This window comes from Camellia sinensis, chromosome 9 (genome assembly GCF_055761805.1).
Source record: "Camellia sinensis isolate YWXY chromosome 9, ASM5576180v1, whole genome shotgun sequence".
NCBI classification, from domain to species: Eukaryota; Viridiplantae; Streptophyta; class Magnoliopsida; order Ericales; family Theaceae; genus Camellia; species Camellia sinensis.
Genome location: NC_138969.1, coordinates 178,889,236 through 178,909,975, shown reverse-complemented (window position 1 = coordinate 178,909,975; position 20,740 = coordinate 178,889,236). Strand labels below are relative to the sequence as shown.

The window sequence follows — 20,740 nt, the reverse complement described above, 5'->3', positions numbered from 1 at the left end:
ATTCTAATCCTTATGTGATATTAAATCTGGAAATTCTGTTGTGCATGGATGTTTTATGCTCTTCTGTTCATGAAAATGTTTTTTAGCTTATGATCATATCTTGGCATGATATTATATGTGTTATGGTTATGTTATTTATCTTCTTCATCTTAATGATGCATGCTTATGTGAATATTATTATCTTGTTAAGTTAGTCTAACCTTGAATTAAAACATTTAATTCCACGGAAAACGTAAATGGGGATGGTATTGGGTTTTTGATCTTTTGAGTTGTGAAAAGATGATAATGTGTGATGTATGGATTGTTGGGATGCGTTCCCTATTCGGAAGTTATAGTCTTGCGCAAGTGGTTTTCGGAACCCTTGAACGGAGCGGTTGTATTCGGACCCTAGGTGGTTTGGTGTGAGGAGAGATTTGGGCAAGGCCCATTATTATCATCTCTTTTGAGGCCCTGCGGTTGGCGCTACGCAGTATATAACCGTTGGTAGGCATTCGAGGTTAATTCTGCAACAAAGCAGCAAAAGAAGGGGCATACCGAATAATCTGCGTCCGATTCTTGTGGTTGGGAGGGCGAAATCTCTTTCGGGGAATTCTAGATTACTAACATCTAACTTGTAACCCTTTATTTATTTATTTAAGTAGCATGCTTTACTACTTGATGTTATACTTGTGATTGTGTATTTGGACTAGGGAAAAAGGGGCGGGGTGTGTGTATGTTTACTGGGCATTCAAAGCTCATGGCGTATCATGCCAGGTGCCGAAGAGGAACTTATAGCTGGAGACGACGAGCCTGAAACCTTTGAAGACTTTTGGTTGTCTTAAGAAAGTTAGAAATTTCTTTGATATTTTTGTAAGACTCATATGAAGATTTAAATTTTCTTTTCCGATGTAATGTAATGGAACAAGCTTTTGAAATTAAGGATATTCGTGGTTGTTATGTACTTATATTCTATATATTTATGTACGAATCTTATCGTTGCTTATGAGATCTTGTGTCAATACCTTTTAAGATCTGTCAAAAGGGTAGTGCGCTGCCTAAGAAAGCCAGACTTAGAAGGGAGGCTAATTTGACTCCTCCGGTGATCTGGGATCTTACTTGGTTATTGGCCATAGGACTCATTAGTGACTCTCCCTTGACTGCAACCAATAGTGTAGATTCGGGGCGTCACAGTATGGTATCAGAGCCTAGATTCAACCCTTACCCACGCGTTTCGACCTGTGGTTAGAGACTACCTTGCCCCGACTATGTTGGAATCTTTCTTGGCCTATCTTAGGGAATTTCTTAGAATTTCGGGCATGCCAACATCAACTCATGAGGACCTACTTTAGGATTGCGAAATGGCTTTAACTTTGAGTGCGGCCTCACATCGCGCAGTATGGGGTACTATTAGTTCTACGCGTCTTCTATCGATTGTCGTATCCTCATCTTGTATTTGTAACCTTTATTCAGTGACATCCTTTTCCAAGATTAACTCTTGTCCATCTGGTCCTATTTTATATACTACTATTTGTAAATTTGACCTCTTTTGACCCTTGATTATTTTATTTAGCCCAAAACTTCTAGTAAATAATTTCATTTTCTTTACTAGGTGATGAATCTTGGATATTCAGTTTGAAACGCGGATGGCCAACGCAGTTTTAAGTTAAATATTGAGTTTAGTCACTACATCTATAACCTTGATCACGTTGAAGTTCAAAACCATAACATCATACCATTCATCCATATTTCAGTTAATCCTGATGTTATCACCATAACTACTTCGTATTCTTCGTCTCCACTTCAATCCAATTTTAAGAATCTTGTAATTATTATTATGTATACATGAAGTTGTGCTGCGTGAACACCCTAGGATAATTAAACTCTAACTTAAGATTACTCGCTTACCCATAAGGAATTGCCTTTGTAGTTAGAATTTGACTTACGCCTCACCCCATTCAAAGAAAAACAAATGGTGGACCATACTTCGACACAAGTAATAACATGAGCTTGCAAGCAACAATAGAAATGTGGTACCAGGAAATTGAAACCTTAAGAATGGACTAATAACCGTGGCTAAAATCCCAATCCCTATCAAGAATCAGATTTTGGAGGTCTCACCATCTTTGTGGAAATAATCGGCACAACATTGACTTCAGAATGGAAGGAGGTAGAATCCAAGAGGATTTGGAGCTTGTGGAAAGGAAACTCAACTTCATGAAGATACCCTACTCCGACCTCATCTTACAAATAGATTCATTACTCGTACCTTAGCAATTATCGATAGTTACCAAAAGAAGAAGATGACTTACCCATCCAACGATGCACGTTTCCAGTTTAAGGGGGATAGACAAGACTCCATAGCTTCAACGAAATGTAGGACGCAGTGGCGCGATCAACTTGCAGGTAGGATAGCAAGTCTGATTTTAAATGAGGAGGGCCAAGGAGAATTAGAACTTCCTCGCGTAGTATACGAATATGCAGATGTATTTCCTACGGAATTACCGGGATTGCCACCAACCCAGGAAGTAGACTTTAGTATCAAGCTACAACCTGGAACTACCCCAATATCCATGGCCCCGTATCGCATGGCACCAGCAGAACTACGAGAATTGAAGACACAACTACAAGAATTGCTCGAGAGAGGATTCATTAGGCCAAGTACTTCGCCATGGGGAGCACCCGTGTTGTTTGCTAAAAAAAAGGATGGGTCGTTGAGGCTATGCATCGATTATCGTCAACTCAATCGAGTCACGATTAAGAACCGATACCACTCCCAAGGATTGATGACCTTTTTGACCAACTTAGAGGCTCAAGGTGCTATTCAAAGATCGATCTCAGGTCAGGTTACCATCAACTACGAGTCCAGGAGGAGGATATACCAAAAACTGCCTTTCATACTAGATATGGCCACTATGAGTTTGTAGTAATGCCCTTCGAATTAACCAATGCACCGACAATATTCATGAGCCTAATGAATAAGATTTTTAGACCATATCTTGACCAATTTGTAGTGGTGTTCATTGATGACATCTTGGTGTATTCAAGGTCTGAAGAAGAACATGAGCAACATTTAAGGATTGTCCTTCAAGTTCTTAGGGATAATCGGTTATATGCCAAGGCAAGCAAATGTGAGTTCTAGTTGAATGAAGTGAAATTCTTAGGGCATGTAGTATCGGAGAATGGGATTGCGGTGGATCCAACCAAGGTGGAGGCAGTATTAGATTGGAGACAACCGAAAACCGTATCAGAAATCCGCAGTTTCTTAGGATTGGCCAGTTATTACCGGAGGTTCATCCAAGATTTCTCCAAACTAGCTAAACCAATGACTCGTTTGACGCAAAAAGGAGTAAAGTATGAGTGGGACGAGGCTTGCGAAAAATCCTTCCAAGAGCTAAAGATGAGGTTAACTAGTGCGCCAATTTTGACCATCCCAGAATGGGAAATGGGGTACACTGTGTATTGCGATGCGTCTAAAGAAGGATTAGGTTGTGTGCTCATGCAAAATGGAAAGGTAATCGCGTATGGATCCAGGCAGTTGAAATCACATGAGCGCAATTACCCCACACATGACTCGAAGATTAGCGGCCGTAGTTTTTTCCCTAAAGCAATGGTGACATTACCTGTATGGGGAACAATTTGAGATTTGCACAGACCACAAGAGTTTAAAGTATCTATTTACACAGAAGGACCTTAACTTAAGACAGAGACGATGGATGGAGTATCTTGAGGATTTCTGGTTCACTCTCTCATATCATCCCGGTAAAGCCAATATAGTAGCGAATGCTCTAAGTCGCAAGAGCAGAGGAGTGATGGCTAAAATTTCCATCAAAGAATAGGATATGGTTAAGACACTCAATGAATTCAGGATCCAAGTAGAATCTCAAGATACAAAAGCATATCTTAGTGCACAAAAGGTGATGCCTAAGTTGATGAATGAGATCATGGAGGCCCAAAAGCACGATCAAGAGGTAGCCTATATCAAGGGACGTTTGGAATTAGGGGAACCAATGCCCAACTGGATAATTCACCCCGATGGGAGTTTAAGATACCAAGGTAGATTGTTTGTAACAAGTGACGAGTTACTTAGAGAAAAGGTACTTAAGGAATGTCATCATTCTGCATTGCAGTACATCCAAGAGGGACTAAAATGTACCAAGATTTGAAGAGGCAATATTGGTGGAATGGAATGAAGAAGGAAGTGGCTAAATTTGTAGCAAAATGTCTGACATGCCAACAAGTGAAGGCAGAACACCAGAAACCAGGGGGAATGTTGCAACCCCTACCAATAGCCGAATGGAAGTGGGAGTATGTGACGATGGACTTTGTGACAGGGTTGCCTAAGACACCTAGAGGGCGTGATGCTATATGGGTAATAATGGATCGCCTCATTAAGTCAACACATTTCTTACCCTATAAGATGACCAACACTTTAGAGTCTATGTGCAGGCTCTACATTGGGGAGGTCATTCAACTACATGGGATTCCGGTATCTATTGTGTCATATCGTGATCCATGGTTCACCTCTCGATTTTGGGGAAGCATACAGGAAGCTCTTGGTACTGAGTTATGTTTTAGCACTGCCTTTCACCCGCAAACAGATGGACAATCTGAACGCACCATCCAGACACTCGAAGATATGTTGAGAGCTTGCGCAATGGATTTTCAAGGAAGTTGGGAACGTCACCTATCCTTAATTGAATTCGCCTATAACAACAGCTTTCAAACTAGCATCGGTATGGCGCCTTTTGAAGCATTATATGGACGACCTTGTAGATCGCTGATTTTTTGAACTGAAGTGGGTGATGCAAATCTGATAGGACCCGAACTTCTTCTAGAAACTACTGAGAAGGTCAAATTGATCCGACAATGGTTAAAGGCTGCTCAAGATCGTCAAAAGAATTATGCAGATACAAGGAGAAGGCCATTGATGTTTGAAGTAGGCAGCCACATGTTCCTAAAGGTGCAGCCTAAGCGTGGAATCGTACGTTTTGGAATAAAGGGGAAGCTATCACCACGATATATTGGACCTTTTGAGGTATTGTAAAGAGTGGGCGACGTAGCATACAGACTAGCTCTACCCCCGCAGTTAGCAGAGATACACAACGTCTTCCACGTATCTATGTTGAGAAAATACATCGCCAACCCGTCACACATCTTCAAATGGAAAGAAATCAGTCTTGACAAAGATGTTACATTTAAAGAAGGACCAATAGCAATACAAGATAGTCGAGAGAAGAATCTTAGAGGCAAAACGGTTCACTTGGTAAAAGTGCGGTGGCATCATCGGGGAATTGAGGAATCTAATTGGGAACGCCAGGATTGGGTGAAGGCAAACTACCCCGAACTTTTCGAAGGCAGTATGTAGTTGAATTTCAGGGACGAAATTGTTTTAAGGGGAATAGGTTGTGAAGCCCCTGAAAATTGTATTCTCTTTAAAAACCCTAATGTTTGAACTATTTTCTTAAAGCCCCTTAGTTTCTTGAATTATTTCAAATCTTGTCGGTTAGCATTTTTTTTTTATCGAAACAGGAATATCCTAGCCGAATTAGGTTCCTTAGTCTAATTTAATTTAATCCTACATAAATAAGGTTCCAAAACATAAGTTTTATTCCAAGCCCTCACTTCTTTTATTAATTTCAAGATTTGCCCCAAAACTAGTACATGTGCTTTTATATTATAGGTACCATCAACCAATTTGAAATCTATATATATATACATTGGGGGATGTGTCCCTAGTACCTAAATTCAATAAAAAAAATAATCCCCATCACCCTTCCCAATGCCCGGCCACCCTAAGAAGATGTGAGGAACCTATTTTCAAGAATTGTAATCATGGTATTCTAGAAACCCTAACACCTAGTACCCCTAGACCTAGGGTTTTGTTTCCAATACTAGTTTCATTTCAACTAGGGACTAACTAGATAGTGCCTAATCCCATGATTAAGCCCCCTAATCACTCCTATTCCATCAGACTCCAAGTAAATCCTAACTTTTCCCTCCAATTCCAACTAGTGGGCCTTTATGTCTTTTTACACCAAAATTTGCCTATAAATACCACCACTCCCCAGCTTGGCAAACACAAACAACACACTCACACACACATTCAGCCTAGAGGAGAGAAAGGAGAGCAAGAGAGAAGTCTTGAGAGGGAGAGGAAGGAAGATGAGAGCACTCTTATTCAAGCTTAGCAAATAAGCCACAACACAACCTTCTCTTTCATTTTTCTTTTTCATATACATGTTCTTAAGAGTTCTAAACATTGTTTTCAGATGTGTTATTGATGAGTTACTTGTGTTAAAAATGATAAGGGTTGAGCCATGATTCTACCTCTCTTGTAGTTTCCCTCATTTCGGTACATAACTATCTTTTTCATAACAATCTCTCAAACTTTCCAAAGGCACACCTTCAAGAAAATTTTTTGATTTCAATATATGTTAGTTAGCATGTTTTCATCACAAAAGAAATGAAAATTTTCCCATAGTGGATCTCTTTTCTCCCAAATCTTCTTGTTTTGGGTATTGTGCCTTAGAATCTGTTTTCTCAGCCAACTTTCAAAATTCTTATAAAAATGTAGAAAATTATTCTGGACCTCTATTTTATGTCAAAATCTTCCTTAAGGAGTTATGTTTCAACTAAAATTTGTTTCATTGAAAAATAGTGACCAGTTTGTAAAAAAATCAAATTTTTGTAACAGTCAACGAATCTGGACAACGCTGGAGTGTTTCTTAAATAACTAAAAATCTAGAAAAGCTATCCCATTTATGAAATATGTTTTGGAAACTAGATTAAATTCTCTATCAGCCATAAGAAGGCCGAGCCCGGTAAAAATTCTAAGATAGCCCTTTTCATTCTAATCCTTATGTGATATTGAATCTGGAAATTCTGTTGTGCATGGATGTTTTATGCTCTTCTGTTCATGAAAATGTTTTTTAGCTTATGATCATATCTTGGCATGATATTATATGTGTTATGGTTATGTTATTTATCTTCTTCATCTTAATGATGCATGCTTATGTGGATATTATTATCTTGTTAAGTTAGTCTAACCTTGAATTAAAACATTTAACTCTACGGAAAACGTAAATGGGGGTGGTATTGGGTTTTTGATCTTTTGAGTTGTGAAAAGATGATAATGTGTGATGTATGGATTGTTGGGATGCGTTCCCTATTCGGAAGTTATAGTCTTGCGCAAATGGTTTTCGGAACCCTTGAACGGAGCGGTTGTATTCGGACCCTAGGTGGTTTGGTGTGAGGAGAGATTTGGGCAAGGCCCATTATTATCGTCTCTTTTGAGGCCCTGCGGTTGGCGCTACGCAGTATATAACCGTTGGTAGGCATTCGAGGTTAATTCTGCAACAAAGCAGCAAAAGAAGGGGCATACCGAATAATCTGCGTCCGATTCTTGTGGTTGGGAGGGCGAAATCTCTTTCGAGGAATTCTAGATTACTAACATCTAACTTGTAACCCTTTATTTATTTATTTGAGTAGCATGCTTTACTACTTGATGTTATACTTGTGATTGTGTATTTGGACTAGGGAAAAAGGGGCGGGGTGTGTGTATGTTTACTGGGCATTCAAAGCTCATGGCGTATCATGCCAGGTGCCGAAGAGGAACTTATAGCTGGAGACGACGAGCCTGAAACCTTTGAAGACTTTTGGTTGTCTTAAGAAAGTTAGAAATTTCTTTGATATTTTTGTAAGACTCATATGAAGATTTAAATTTTCTTTTCCGATGTAATGTAATGGAACAAGCTTTTGAAATTAAGGATATTCGTGGTTGTTATGTACTTATATTCTATATATTTATGTACGAACCTTATCGTTGCTTATGAGATCTTGTGTCAATACCTTTTAAGATCTATCAAAAGGGTAGTGCGCTGCCTAAGAAAGCCAGACTTAGAAGGGAGGCTAATTTGACTCCTCCGGTGATCTGGGATCTTACTTGGTTATTGGCCATAGGACTCATTAGTGACTCTCCCTTGACTGCAACCAATAGTGTAGATTCGGGGCGTCACAAAGTTGGTGAGGAAAATCGGCTCAACAACTTGCTTCTTGGCGAGCAAAATCATCTCGGCAAGAAACTTCAAAGTTGGTGAGCGAGGTCAGCGGCAAATTGCTTCTGGACGAGCAAAATCAACTCGGCAAGGAACTCCAAAGTTGGCGAACGAGGTCAGCTCGACAACTTGTTTCTTGGCAAGCAAAACCAGCTCGGCAAGGAACTCCTAGGTCGGTGGGCAAAGTAAGCTCAGCAACTTGCTTCTTGGCGAGCAAAGTCAGCTCAGCAACTTGCTTCTTGGTGAGCAAAATTAGCTCGACATGGAACTTCAAAGTTGGCGAGTGAAGTCAACTCGGCAACTTGCTTCTTCGCGAGCAAAATCAGCTCAGCAAGGAACTCCAACGTTGGAGAGCAACGTCATCTCGGTAACTTGTTTCTTGGCAAGCAAAATCAGCTCGGCAAGGGATTCGAAGGTCGACGAGCAAGGTCAGCTCGGCCACTTGTTTCTTGGCGAGCAAAATTTGCTTGGCAAAGAAATTCAAGGTTGGGGAGCAAGATCGACTCGGTAACTTGCTTCTTAGCAAGCAAAGTCAGCTTGGCAACTTGCTTCTTAGCGAGCAAAATTCGCTCAACAAGGAACTTCAAAGTTGGTGAGCAAAGTCAACTCGGCAACTTGCTTCTTGGCGAGCAAAATCAACTCAGCATGGAACTTCAAAGGTGGCAAGCAAAGTCAGCTTGGCAACTTGCTTCTTCGCGAGTAAAATCATCTCGGCAAGGAACTCAAAGTTGGCAAGCAACATCAGCTCGGCAACTTGTTTCTTGGCGAGCAAAATTAGCTCGGCAATGAACTCCAAGGTCGGTGAGCAAGGTCGGCTCGGCCACTTGCTTCTTAAAGAGAAAAATCCGCTCGGCAAAGAACTTCAAGGTTGGCGAGTAAGGTCAGCTCGGTAACTTGCTTCTTGGCAAGCAAAATCTGCTTGGCAAGGAACTTCAAAGTTGGCGAGCAAAGTCAGCTCGGCAACTTACTTCTTGGCGAGCAAAATCCACTCGGCAAGGAACTTCAAAGTTGGCGAACAAAGTCAGCTCGGCAACTTGCTTCTTGGTGAGCAAAATTCGCTCGGCAAGGAATTTCAAGGTTGGCAAGCAAAGTCAACTCGACAACTTGATTCTTGGTGAGCAAAATCAGCTCCGCAAGAACTTCAAGGTTGGTGAGCAACGTCAGCTTGGCAACTTGTTTCTTAGCGAGCAAAATCAGCTCGGCAAGGAACTCCAAGGTCGGCGAGCAAGGTCAGCTCGGTCATTTGCTTCATGGCGAGCAAAATCCGCTCAGCAAGGAACTTCAACATTGGGAAGCAAAGTTAGCTCGGCAACTTCCTTCTTGGTGATCCCGCTCAGCAAGGAAATTAACTTGCTTCTTGGAAAGAAAAATCTGCTCGGTAAGGAACCCCAAGGTTGGCGAGCAAGGTCAACTCGGCCACTTGCTTCTTGGCGAGCAAAATCTCCTCAGCAAGAAACTTCAACATTGGCGAGCAAAGTCAGCGCGACAACTTTCTTCTTGGTGATCCCGCTCGGCAAGGAAATTAGCTTGCTTCTTGCCGAGCAAAATCCGTTCGGCAAGGAACTTCAAAGTTGGCAAGCAAAGTCAACTCAGCAACTTGCTTCTTGGCAAGCAAAATCCACTCAGTAAGGAACTTCAAAGTTGGCAAGCAAAGTCAGCTATATAAAGGCGCTAGTTAATCTATATAGCCTTTGCGCGTGCCACTCTGCTCGTCCTTTCCTGGACGCATGGCTGCACTGCCCTCTCTATTCTTCACACGCATACTCGTCAATACCGCCAAACAACATTTGGCCAAACTGTCAAACGGTATTGATGTGCAACTTTAATGGATTCCTCTTCTTCCATTCTAATTGCGCCACGTAGCAAATCCTACCAAGTTACTTCTTGCAGGGCGCTACAATCTGCCCTTTGGAACCGTGTTACTCTTGACCAGCCAAAAATCTGAGGCGTATAGCTGACTTCTTCAGCCATACCCATTCGTCGTTGCTAACCTTGCTCGGCCTTGGTGTGTAACAGGTGCGTCTAGTTCGGTCGGAAGCACCATCACTTCACCTAGCTTGGCAAAGGATCCATGCCGAACAACTAGCCTGGTCCAACTTCCGGACCTTGGTCTAACTCAGTCGGGTGATTCAGAACCTCGACCAAACTACCCTTGGTTATACTAACTCGGTCGTGTAACCCAACGATAAGGACCCAACCCCAACTAGCTCAGCCCGTTTGTTTGGCGCAAACTCCCCTCTCAATTAGGATTTAAATTGATAAAATAAAAAATTTAGGGTTTATTTTGTTACTAGAGTCAAATTTTTTTTTTTTTTTGTCGTAATTTCTTTTTCTTTTTCTTTTTCTTTTTCTTTTTTTTGAGTAAATTACAAATATATTCATTCAAATTTTCTTAAAATATGAATTGCCTCCAATAAATTTGGAAATCATATCCTGCCCCCTTCAAATTTTTAATCGCATAACAAAAGAGCCCTTCTATTTTTGGGGTACATCAGAATAAAAATGACCCCTTCCATTAATAAATCATTATTTAATAATTTTTAATAATATCAAAAATATTTCAATTAACAATTTTGGTAATTTTATTCTTGCATAGGAGAGTAGTTAGGAATTTTAATTTTTGTGTTAATTCTGTAAAATAATTTTTTTTTGAAAATGGATATTTGTAATTTTCAAAATCTCAAGAGACAATTTATATTTAAAACAAATCTCAATGCATTTCTAATTTACCTTTTTTAAAAATTTTATTTTACAATTTTTTTTTTTTAAATTTTAATAATTGGGTATCTGCGTTAATCGTCTAATCTCGAGAAGCGCCCCCTCCACGCTGGTCCAACAAATCTTAGTCTATCGCTATGGTTGTGGCGCCAAAGAAATTGATAGCAATCAATGGAGCCAAGCCATGTAGGGCCAAGTGACTGACTATTGAGTCAAGCCAACAACACCTTGGGTTCAATAAAAACTTGTTGATGGACCTTTTGTAAAGAAGAATGTAGAGCATATCTCTTTCCTATTGTTACCCGATTTCTATTCTTATCTGTCAAGCATTTCGGCTAAAATTAGCACAAATGTGCTCTCATATTAGGCAGATTAACAAAGATGCACTTTCAGCTATGATTTTCCTAATGTTGTCCCTGTTCTTGCTCTGCGACTCTGTTTCTGCAGATCCTAAATCCATATCTTGTGACCCAAGTCCAACTAATTACACGCCAAATAGCCGATTTGGGAACAGCCTCAAGATCCTTCTTGAGTCCCTATCATCGAACACTCCATTAAATCAAGGCTTCAACAGCACTGCAATCGGAAACAATACTGATCAAGTTTATGGGCAAGCTCTTTGCAGAGGGGATGTCACTTCTGAAGTGTGTCGGGATTGCATAAAGAATGCAAGCCAGGAGATCATGACAGTGTGTCCAACCCAAAATGCAATTATATGGCACGAATTCTGTCAAGTACGATACTCACACCTGCCTTTCTTTTCCTCGATGGTATATAATGGATTGTATCCTGACTCAAACAAACAGGAGAAAAGTATATCAGACCGTGTTAGTTTTATTAAAGTTTTGAAGGATTTTATGAATAAAATCTCGGATGAAGCCATTCTCAATCCTTCTAACCTCATGTTTGTTACTGGTAAAACCAAATTTTCAAGGAATGAATCAATCTATGGGCTTGTACAGTGCACAAGAGACATCTCTCATAGCGATTGTAGAGGATGTTTGAATGATGAATTTGGAGACCTTGAAGCGTGCTGCGGTTATCGCCAAGGTGGTACAATTTTCAGCAGAAACTGCAACATGAGGTTTCAGCTATACCAGTTTTACAACGAACCTACTATCAATGGTAAGAAAATTGAACGTAAATTAGTTACTTTGTCTATGCTAACGCCTGTTTGCCACATGTTTGAAGAAAGCAAGAAAACCATATTGCTTGTCTAAGCATCTATTAACAGGTAAAAGCTAGTTGGTTTTAGTCTGAAACCATTTTTGAAGTTTAGTTAGCCAAAATATAGTATACTGTAATGTCATCTTTTAAATTTTGGGCAAAAATCGTTTATGAAAATTCATAAACAACTTTAAAGTGTTTGCTAATATGAGTGTTTTCAATAATTATCCTGAAAACAATTTGCCAAACAAGTCTATTGTCAATAGAATTTTATTGTTTTAATAGACAAGTGTATACAATATGAACTGAAATTGAAAACAAATTGATTTTTCCTAAACAAACAGGGCAAAGAAAGAAGATTACGGTGGCTATGCTCATTACCGGTGCAACAACATTCGTGCTCGCAGGTCTTGCTGCTGGCTGCTATGTTATTCGGCGTCAGCGAAGCAATGGAACACAAAAGGGTAAATTTACAAAATAGTAAGTTTAAGAACATATAAACCAAACACAAAATCGGACATAGAACAAGCGTTTTCTGTGTCCCATTTTGTATTTTGTTTTTGTATTTCAAGGCTTATTGTTGACCAAATGCTAAAGTAACCAACAAACCACATTCCCATACATATCAATGTAATAACTACCATTAACAGAAGAGTCTCCTCCCCTGCAGATGAGGAAAGAAGCCAAAGTGCATTGTTACATGAATTGGCAAACCCACCTAGTGTTGCCATTAATCAAGAAGGTGAATTTGTCAGTTCTCAGGAACTGCCTTTCATGGAGTTGGCTACTATAATGGCAGCCACAGACAACTTCTCTGATTCAAATAAGCTCGGACAAGGTGGGTTCGGCACTGTTTACAAGGTAACAGTTTCTTCTCTGTTTAATGTGATCAATCAGGCAGTGCTTAATATTGTTTTAAATGACTATCTGGATACATATCGATATCATTGGCGATATTTGATACTGGCTGATATATCTATGAATATCAAAAGTCCAAAATATCGGCCAATTTTTGGACCGTAAAATTGGTAGGCCTTTATCCTTTTTTATCAGTAAATATTCAACTGAAACTATTCTGTTTTTGCTAGCACAATTACTCTGTTGCTTTGTTTTATTTTTCGATTATTCTGCTTTTGTTTTGTCTGTTTTTTTTGGGTTCACACCAGCTCGGTGTTGTGGTAGCAAATGATTGGGCTTGTTTTTCGGTGCCAACCTAGTTGGGATCGTTTGGTTTTGCTTTGATGTTTTTTGCACTCTCATTTTTTGTTGATGTTTGTCATTTGCTTTGTAATTTGATTTTCATCAATAAAGCCCTCTTTTTTGCTGATTAAAAAAATATATATATATTCAACTGAAATTTGTAGGGTGTCTTGTCTGATGGCAAGGAAATAGCAGTTAAAAGACTATCGAGGAAATCATGGCAAGGATTAGAGGAGTTCATGAATGAAGTCAAAGTAATTGCAAAACTTCAACACAGAAACCTTGTCAGACTTTTGGGTTGTGGCATACAGGGAGAAGAAAAGCTGCTCATATATGAATACATGCCTAACAAAAGCCTTGATCTCTTCCTATTTGGTTTGTTTTTGTATTTTCCATCTATAGACTTTACTTATAGCTCAATGTAGCTAAGAAAATAGACAAAACATTACCTAGAGAGCTTTAATTTTTTTTCTACGATTTCAGATTTAGAGAAGTGTGTAGAACTTCACTGGGATATACGCTTTAATATTATTCATGGCATTGCTCGAGGACTACTTTATTTGCATGAAGACTCAAGGCTTAAAATCATACACAGGGATCTAAAGCCTAATAATATTTTACTGGACCAAGAAATGGTCGCAAAGATTTCAGACTTTGGAATGGCAAGGATTTTTGGCGAAGACCAAAACACTGCTAACACCAAAAGAGTTGTAGGAACATAGTAAGTGTTTCCCATAATTTTAAATATCAGTCAATATGTATCTTCCAACACACCTTAATATGTAACTATCATATTTGATGCAGCGGATACATGGCTCCAGAATATGCAATGGGAGGATTATTCTCTATGAAATCTGACGTCTTTAGTTTCGGAGTAATTTTGCTGGAGATCATTAGTGGGAAAAGAAACAGTGGCTTTTACCTTACCAAACATGCTCCGACACTCCTTGCTTATGTGTGTTTTCTCACCCCCTTGAATTACAATACTGGGATAACTAGATGTTAACTACTTTTTTTTCCCTTCTAAATTAGATGTACTTCCAAACAACTCGATTTTACAGGCATGGCGACTATGGAATGAAGGAAAAGAATTGGAATTTTTGGATCCATTATTGGCGGGATCATGCCCCGCGACAGAAGGTGTACGATGCATTCATATCGGGCTTTTGTGTGTCCAAGAAGATCCAGCAGATAGGCCCAATATGTCATCTGTGGTTGTTTTGTTGGGAAGTGAATCAGCAACACTTCCTCAACCAAGACAACCTGCAGTTTCTGTTGGCAGAATTGCTCATATGAAGTCATCTTCGACCACAGATCCTTCTGTAAATCAGGACACTATTTCTAGCATATCACCGCGATAACTATCGAAAGGTTGTCTGTTGCTATGCTTATCGTGGCATGCTTTAACTGTAGATTGAAGTACTCTTTGTACAAGTGGCTGTAGATTAATAATAAGGGGATTAACAATAGAAGAGATTTGTGTAGGATTAATAATCCAACTAGATTACTGGGATATGTAATTTCTTCTTGTCCACATTTGTTTCGCAATATATAAAACCATACTTGTCATTGACACAATTGTGATTTGATCAAATGGTTATTAATATTCGATCAACATGATTTTTTGCAGAAATGATGTAGTCGATGAGCCATACACATTAAAAAGTTAGATTATTGAGATGGACACAGAGCAAGGCAAGCATATGGGCCGATAGCACCCTTTGGTCTGATATCAGACTGGAAAAGAAGCCTCCCCATTAGTTGTAGGATTAAAAATTTACTAATTTTATTGGATAAAATGTCAATTAAAATCTAATCTGAATAAGAAAAGTTATAATCAAATAAACCGAATCAAACCAATCAAACTAAACCTTAAATCCCATCAAAAAAGTTATAATAAAATAATGAAATATAAATCCTTTAAAGTTATACTTCTAATGGTATTATATAATCCACCACGGCTTCATCAAGATCATGCTTGAGTTTATTCATGTGAAATCCGAGTTTTGGTTATATAATAATTAAAATAATAAGACATTAGCTATCAGTGATTTTGTAATTTTGCGCCTTAGATGGGTAACATTTTAATTTTGGAGAATTAGATTACTAAAGTGAATTTGTGCCTATTCTATCTTGCGGCAGTGAGAGTGCATTCAAAAGAAACAAAAATAAAAAAGGTTCGGAAATATTCAAGTGAGAGGCTGCGGTAGGAATTGAGGGCTCAGCATCTTGGAAATATTCTGATACACCCATTGATTGAGGTAAGACTCTTCTTGTATCACTAGTTATTAAATTTTTATTGAGAAATAAAACACTCAATGCTTTTAGGGATTTTAGAAAATCTGTATGTGCCTACCTAGGTTTTGAGATTTTGGTGAATGGTGCAACGTGTAGAGTGTAGTCTAGGTGGATAGTAGAAACAGTGGAGCAGTGTGTGTAGGTGTGGTTTGACAATAGAGTTTTGTATATAGGTAAGGTGTGTTTGGCTATTAAATTGGGTGGATTGATTTGGTATCTCTTGAATATTAAAGCACTGTATATATTTAGTGGGTTCTCGTGGATGTGTGAAAAACATAAAAATATTAATTTATTTGAGCTTATATTTATTAGGTTCGTGTGATTAAAGTGCTAGAGTTGGGTATTTAGAGTTAGTTTTGGGGTATTATTTTAGCTGTTGAGGTAAGTAACCTTCTATCATTGTCGGCTAATTTTATTTTTATCCAATCATTTTAAATTATAAATATTTATTTATAGCTTTTTTTTTCTCTTAAAATAAAAATATGGGTCAAGTATAATCGAATATTATTCTAAAAATTATTTTAATATTTTGTGAAACTATTCTGAAAGCTTGTACCAAATATTTATTCTGAAAATGTTGAACACTTAATTTAAAGGAAGTTTATTATTTGAATTCTAAATATCACTCTAGTTTGACTATGATTGGACCAGGGACAGAGCCAGGATAGTACCAAGGGGGGGGGGGCATGCCCCCTAAAGTTTTGATAATTATATTAGTAACACTATATATATAGATTATATTATATATATCCTCTATAAAATTACAATAATATCCCTTCATAAATTTGTAATAGTCCCTCTATTACAATTTTTCCTTCTAATTACAAGGAACCTACTAAAATGGATCATTCTATTATACACCTCTAAAAGGGGTGTACCAAGTTATGACTTTATAGTATTGATATTATAAATTTTCATAACCAAATTATTTTCATTTATAACTAAAATGTCCACTATATAAATTATAACCAAGCAATACATCTTCAATTATAACAAAAATAAATAAATAAATAAAGAAAACACAATAGGCCATAATTAACATCAGATTGAGTTATAACTAACCATTACTTGATGTATAACACCTGTTCAGTCATAACCAAAATAACAACCATAAGAAGTTATAACTAAATTTTATCCAGCACTACAATGTGTTAACTAAAGACCATGAAGATCATAACTATGACATATGATAGACACTTTTTTAGCGGTGTGTTTTATAGAATTTCTCTACTAAACTATATCATTTCTATCTCAACTTATCTTCCTTTTTAATTTTCCAATCCACCTAAATTAGCTACTCTGCAATATTTGTATAAATTTAACCTCAAATATTTAAATTTTACATTTATCCAAATGGACTCTTAATATTTAAGTTTAGTAATATCTCGTTGTTGTTTATTATTAGCAAAAAACAAAATCAATGTTGTCACTAATTTGTGCCCTCTCTTCACTGAATTTATGGCTCCTAATTTGGACCCTAGCCAATACAGGTTATTTATTGGCACATCAACCAGGTTCTTTTGCGGCTTCACCATTGGCCTATGTGTGGTTTTGGGCCTTGTCACGAGCTAAGTGACCATAGTCACCAAGACTTGAGTTTTGTGAATCGAATCATTGAACCATCTAAATATTGAACCATTAATTTGAAAATGGAATTACTTTGAATTATCTTATTGTCTTCTTAATTAAAATGTATTGCTACACTGTTTATTTTTAGCTATGCAACTATCTTACAAAATAATTGTTATATTCATTTAGGTTTTTTATAATTGACAATTCCGTTTGACAAAACTCTTTTCAGTTATAATTTTATTTGCTCTTTTGTTTTAGTGAGAATGTGAATGTTTAGATGAGAATTCAACCCAAATTATGCCTATTCAGAGGAGTTTGTGATCTTGAGACTTTCATGTTTACCACATCGCTGACTATGTACGAGGATTGAGCTGCCTAAAGTTGTTTGACCGCTCGAGTGATCACTTGTGCACTCGAGCAGTAAATGACATCATCTAGTATTTTTGTAGAGCAGATTGAACTTATGAGAGAATTCTTTATTCACTCGAGAGTTGGAGTCTTGGCTCGAGCGATGGGCACGCGTTTTAGTGAGTTTGCTCAAGCGATGAAGTGGTTGCTAAAGCGATCTTCACGATCCTATTTTCTATAAAGTGCATCGTTCACTGTTTTTAGGGTTTAGGCCGCCCAAATTTTGGGAGAGCAAAGCTACCGAGGTTTTCTATATTAGAGGGTATTTTTTGAGTGTTTCCTTGATGATTTGAGAGTGATCAATGGATATATGAACTTCATATTAACATTATCAAGAGGTTTGTTTGTTTTCTTTATTCACAAAAAAAGAGTGGTGTTCTTTGGTGGATTTTGGAAAATTTGGGCCCAAAGCTTCGGCGGATTTCGAAGTGGCTCATTGTCATGAATTCAACATTGGACAAGACAATTCTGTGGTGAAGACGATGGTGGAAGTGGCACATTGGAGTCAGTTCAATTCAGGCGTAAATTTGCTAGGTAATTGAGAGTACTCATATGTAATTCCTTTTTATCTTTTTAGTAGATTGTTTTGTGACTTTGGCCCGTGGTTTTTTTTTTTTTTATGGAGGTGCTCTAATTGTGATTTTTTCCACGTTAAATCGTTGTGCCGATTTGTCTTGACCGTTTGATTGAGATTGTTATTTATTGTTTTAAATTGAAACATAATCACGAATCAATATCTTGGGGATTTTAGATTTTTCAGTTCATTATATTGAATTGTAGCAAAAATACATTTATTGATTATCAACTATTTTCATTGTATACTTAATCTAGCTAGCAGAAATGGATGATTATTTACTGGGCTATCTAATTTACCCCTTCTTTTATTTTTTACTTTTTATTTTTATCATATTTTGAGGAGTAGAGTGGCGTGAGTTTTTACTTATGAGAGTGTTGAGAGTAGGAATATGATTTTGAATTACTTTGGAGTACTATTTTGTTAGTGATTACATTAGTAGAGGTCTTTTTTTTTTTTTTTGGATCGGTAGAAGAATCCATTAAGGAAGTCCAAACGGCACTTGTAAGAGTCCATCCAATCCAAAACTTACACCAAAGGAAAGATATAGCAAGAAATACAAAGGAAAACACCTATAAAAATATTCAGACGTACATGTTGTGTTCATGCTTGTACTGCGAAGCAGAACCGATCATAAAAGTCAGCAATAGAGCATGTCTGGAATAAATTATAGACACCAACCACAAAGAGGGTAAGTTAAACATCACCACTAATGGACTCACACACAAACACAAACACACACACACACAAAATAGCAAGAACAAACCCACAAGACCATAGAAAACCAGAAGAATAAAACAAACCCACAAAACAAACCATAAAATAGCCACCAACAGCAAGGCAAACCCAAAGAAAAACCAGAAGAAAAAAAACAAAAAACAAAAACAAAAGGCAGAACAACCCATAGACCAAAGCATCAGCAACGACGACAGAGAATCTAGCAAGAAAGGAGGTGGCAGAGTAGAGGAAAGGATACGGCGTCCGACAGGCTTGGATAAGGCAGTAGAGATGATGATTAAAAAATCTAAAATCCTCGGGATATTGATTTATGATTATGTATCAATTTTAAATAGTAAATAACAATCCCAATCAAACAGTCAAATACGAATTGACACCACGATTTAACGTGGGAAAACCACAATTGGAGCGCCTACAATTGTGAAAAAAAAAAAAAACAACCACGAGCCAAAACCACAAAACAATCCACTAAGAAGACAAAAAGGAATTACATAAGTGTACTCTCAATTACCGAACGAATCCATGCCAAAATAGAACTAACCCCTATGTGCCTCTTCCAGCCTCGTTTTCACCTCGGAATTGTCTTGCCCAACATTGAATCCACAACGTCGATGTCGAATCACAACGATGAGCCACTCCAGAATCTACCAAAGCTTCTGACCCAAATTCCCCAGAATTCACCGAAGAACGAAGCTCTCTTTTGTATTGAATAAAACAAAACAAACAAATCCACTCAATTTAGGATATAAACTCTCACAGATATCAAAGGAAACAAGCAACGAAGCTTCAGATGAAAACCCTAATACCCAAAAAAAAGATCTAAAAGCCATACTCTAGAAATTGAATTAATCGCAGATTTATAGAAAACAGAATCGCGATCCCCGCTCGAGTACAAAAATGGTCGCTCCAGCGGTCTGACTAAAACGCATGTTTAAGAACACAAATCTACGCTCGAGCGCAAAAACACAACTCCTAGTACTTTTGCAGATAGTTCAAACTTGTGAAACCAAAGATTCTTCACTCGAGCACACAAATATGGCCGATCGATCCCCGACATAGTCAGCGAAGTGGCAAACATGATATAATTAAGATCACAAACTCTCTTACATAGGCACAATTCCGTTTGAATTTGCATCTAAATACTCATAGCCTCACTGAAATAAAATAACGAATAAAATTACAACTAAAAGGAGTTTTGTTAAACGGGATTGCCATTAACAAAAACTTAACAACGATGAAGGGCGGCAAAATTGGCCATGATGGATGATGCCGGAAGAAGGCGAGACAGAGGAGAGAGGGAAGATTCGATGAAAGCCACGGCCGAAGTTGAGGCGAAGGGAAACAAACACCTCACAAAGGAGGGAAAGGATGGAAAACCAAAGCTTCCAAGTTATTGGACAAAACCAAGGAAATCATAGAAAAGAGAGAGGTAGGAAGAGGGAAGAAGAGGCCGGAGGCTGCCAGAAGCTCCTCTCCCACCTTGAGGGCCACTACATGCTTGAACCCTAAAAGGAGAACAGTTTAGGGAGAAAAGCTCTCAACTAGAGAGAAGAATTTGTTTATGAAGAAATTCAATCAACACCTTTTTACATTAGTAGAGTTGGTGGACAATTTCATATGATAAGGATTGTTTATGACTTGTGGATTTTGGCATTATGACAATTAAAGATTTATTTTGAATATTTTATTTTGGTGATTTATTTCATTAAACTCTTAGCCTTGCATGCTCAGTTAGATGAGTGTGGGGCATTGTCACGGGATTTGAGACGTGACAATTTATTTATTATTTTTTAGGAAAAATAGCAATATAATAGTTATTAGAAAAATTTAATTATAAAAAAGTGATAAACATTATACATATTAATAATTATAATTATAATTATAATTTCTTTTATTAATGTGTTATAATTTTTAAAAATTACTACTGAAAAATAATTTTTCCTATTTTTTAAATAGGTCATGATTGAGGTTATAAAGGGGCAAATTGGTTGACCGGATTGTTTATCAAGTAGGCCCATGTTTATATAAGCAA

At 37.8% G+C, this 20,740-nt stretch overlaps 1 protein-coding gene across 2 annotated transcripts; it reads left to right on the top strand.

Annotated features, from left to right (window-relative positions):
- Nucleotides 1–11,000: 11,000 nt before the first annotated feature.
- LOC114302647 (cysteine-rich receptor-like protein kinase 8) lies at nucleotides 11,001–14,696 on the top strand. 2 transcript variants are annotated; one of them, XM_082888126.1, is made up of 8 exons: nucleotides 11,002–11,485; nucleotides 11,714–11,876; nucleotides 12,263–12,382; nucleotides 12,589–12,779; nucleotides 13,283–13,493; nucleotides 13,602–13,839; nucleotides 13,923–14,073; nucleotides 14,180–14,696. In XM_082888126.1, exons 1-8 carry the CDS (start codon nucleotides 11,102–11,104, stop codon nucleotides 14,477–14,479), a joined length of 1,758 nt encoding a protein of 585 aa, XP_082744252.1. In that variant the 5' UTR covers nucleotides 11,002–11,101; the 3' UTR covers nucleotides 14,480–14,696. The 2 variants fall into 2 exon arrangements, with proteins under 2 accessions (XP_082744251.1, XP_082744252.1); XM_082888125.1 differs by having other exon boundaries at nucleotides 11,001–11,876.
- The last annotated feature ends 6,044 nt before the right edge of the window (nucleotides 14,697–20,740 follow it).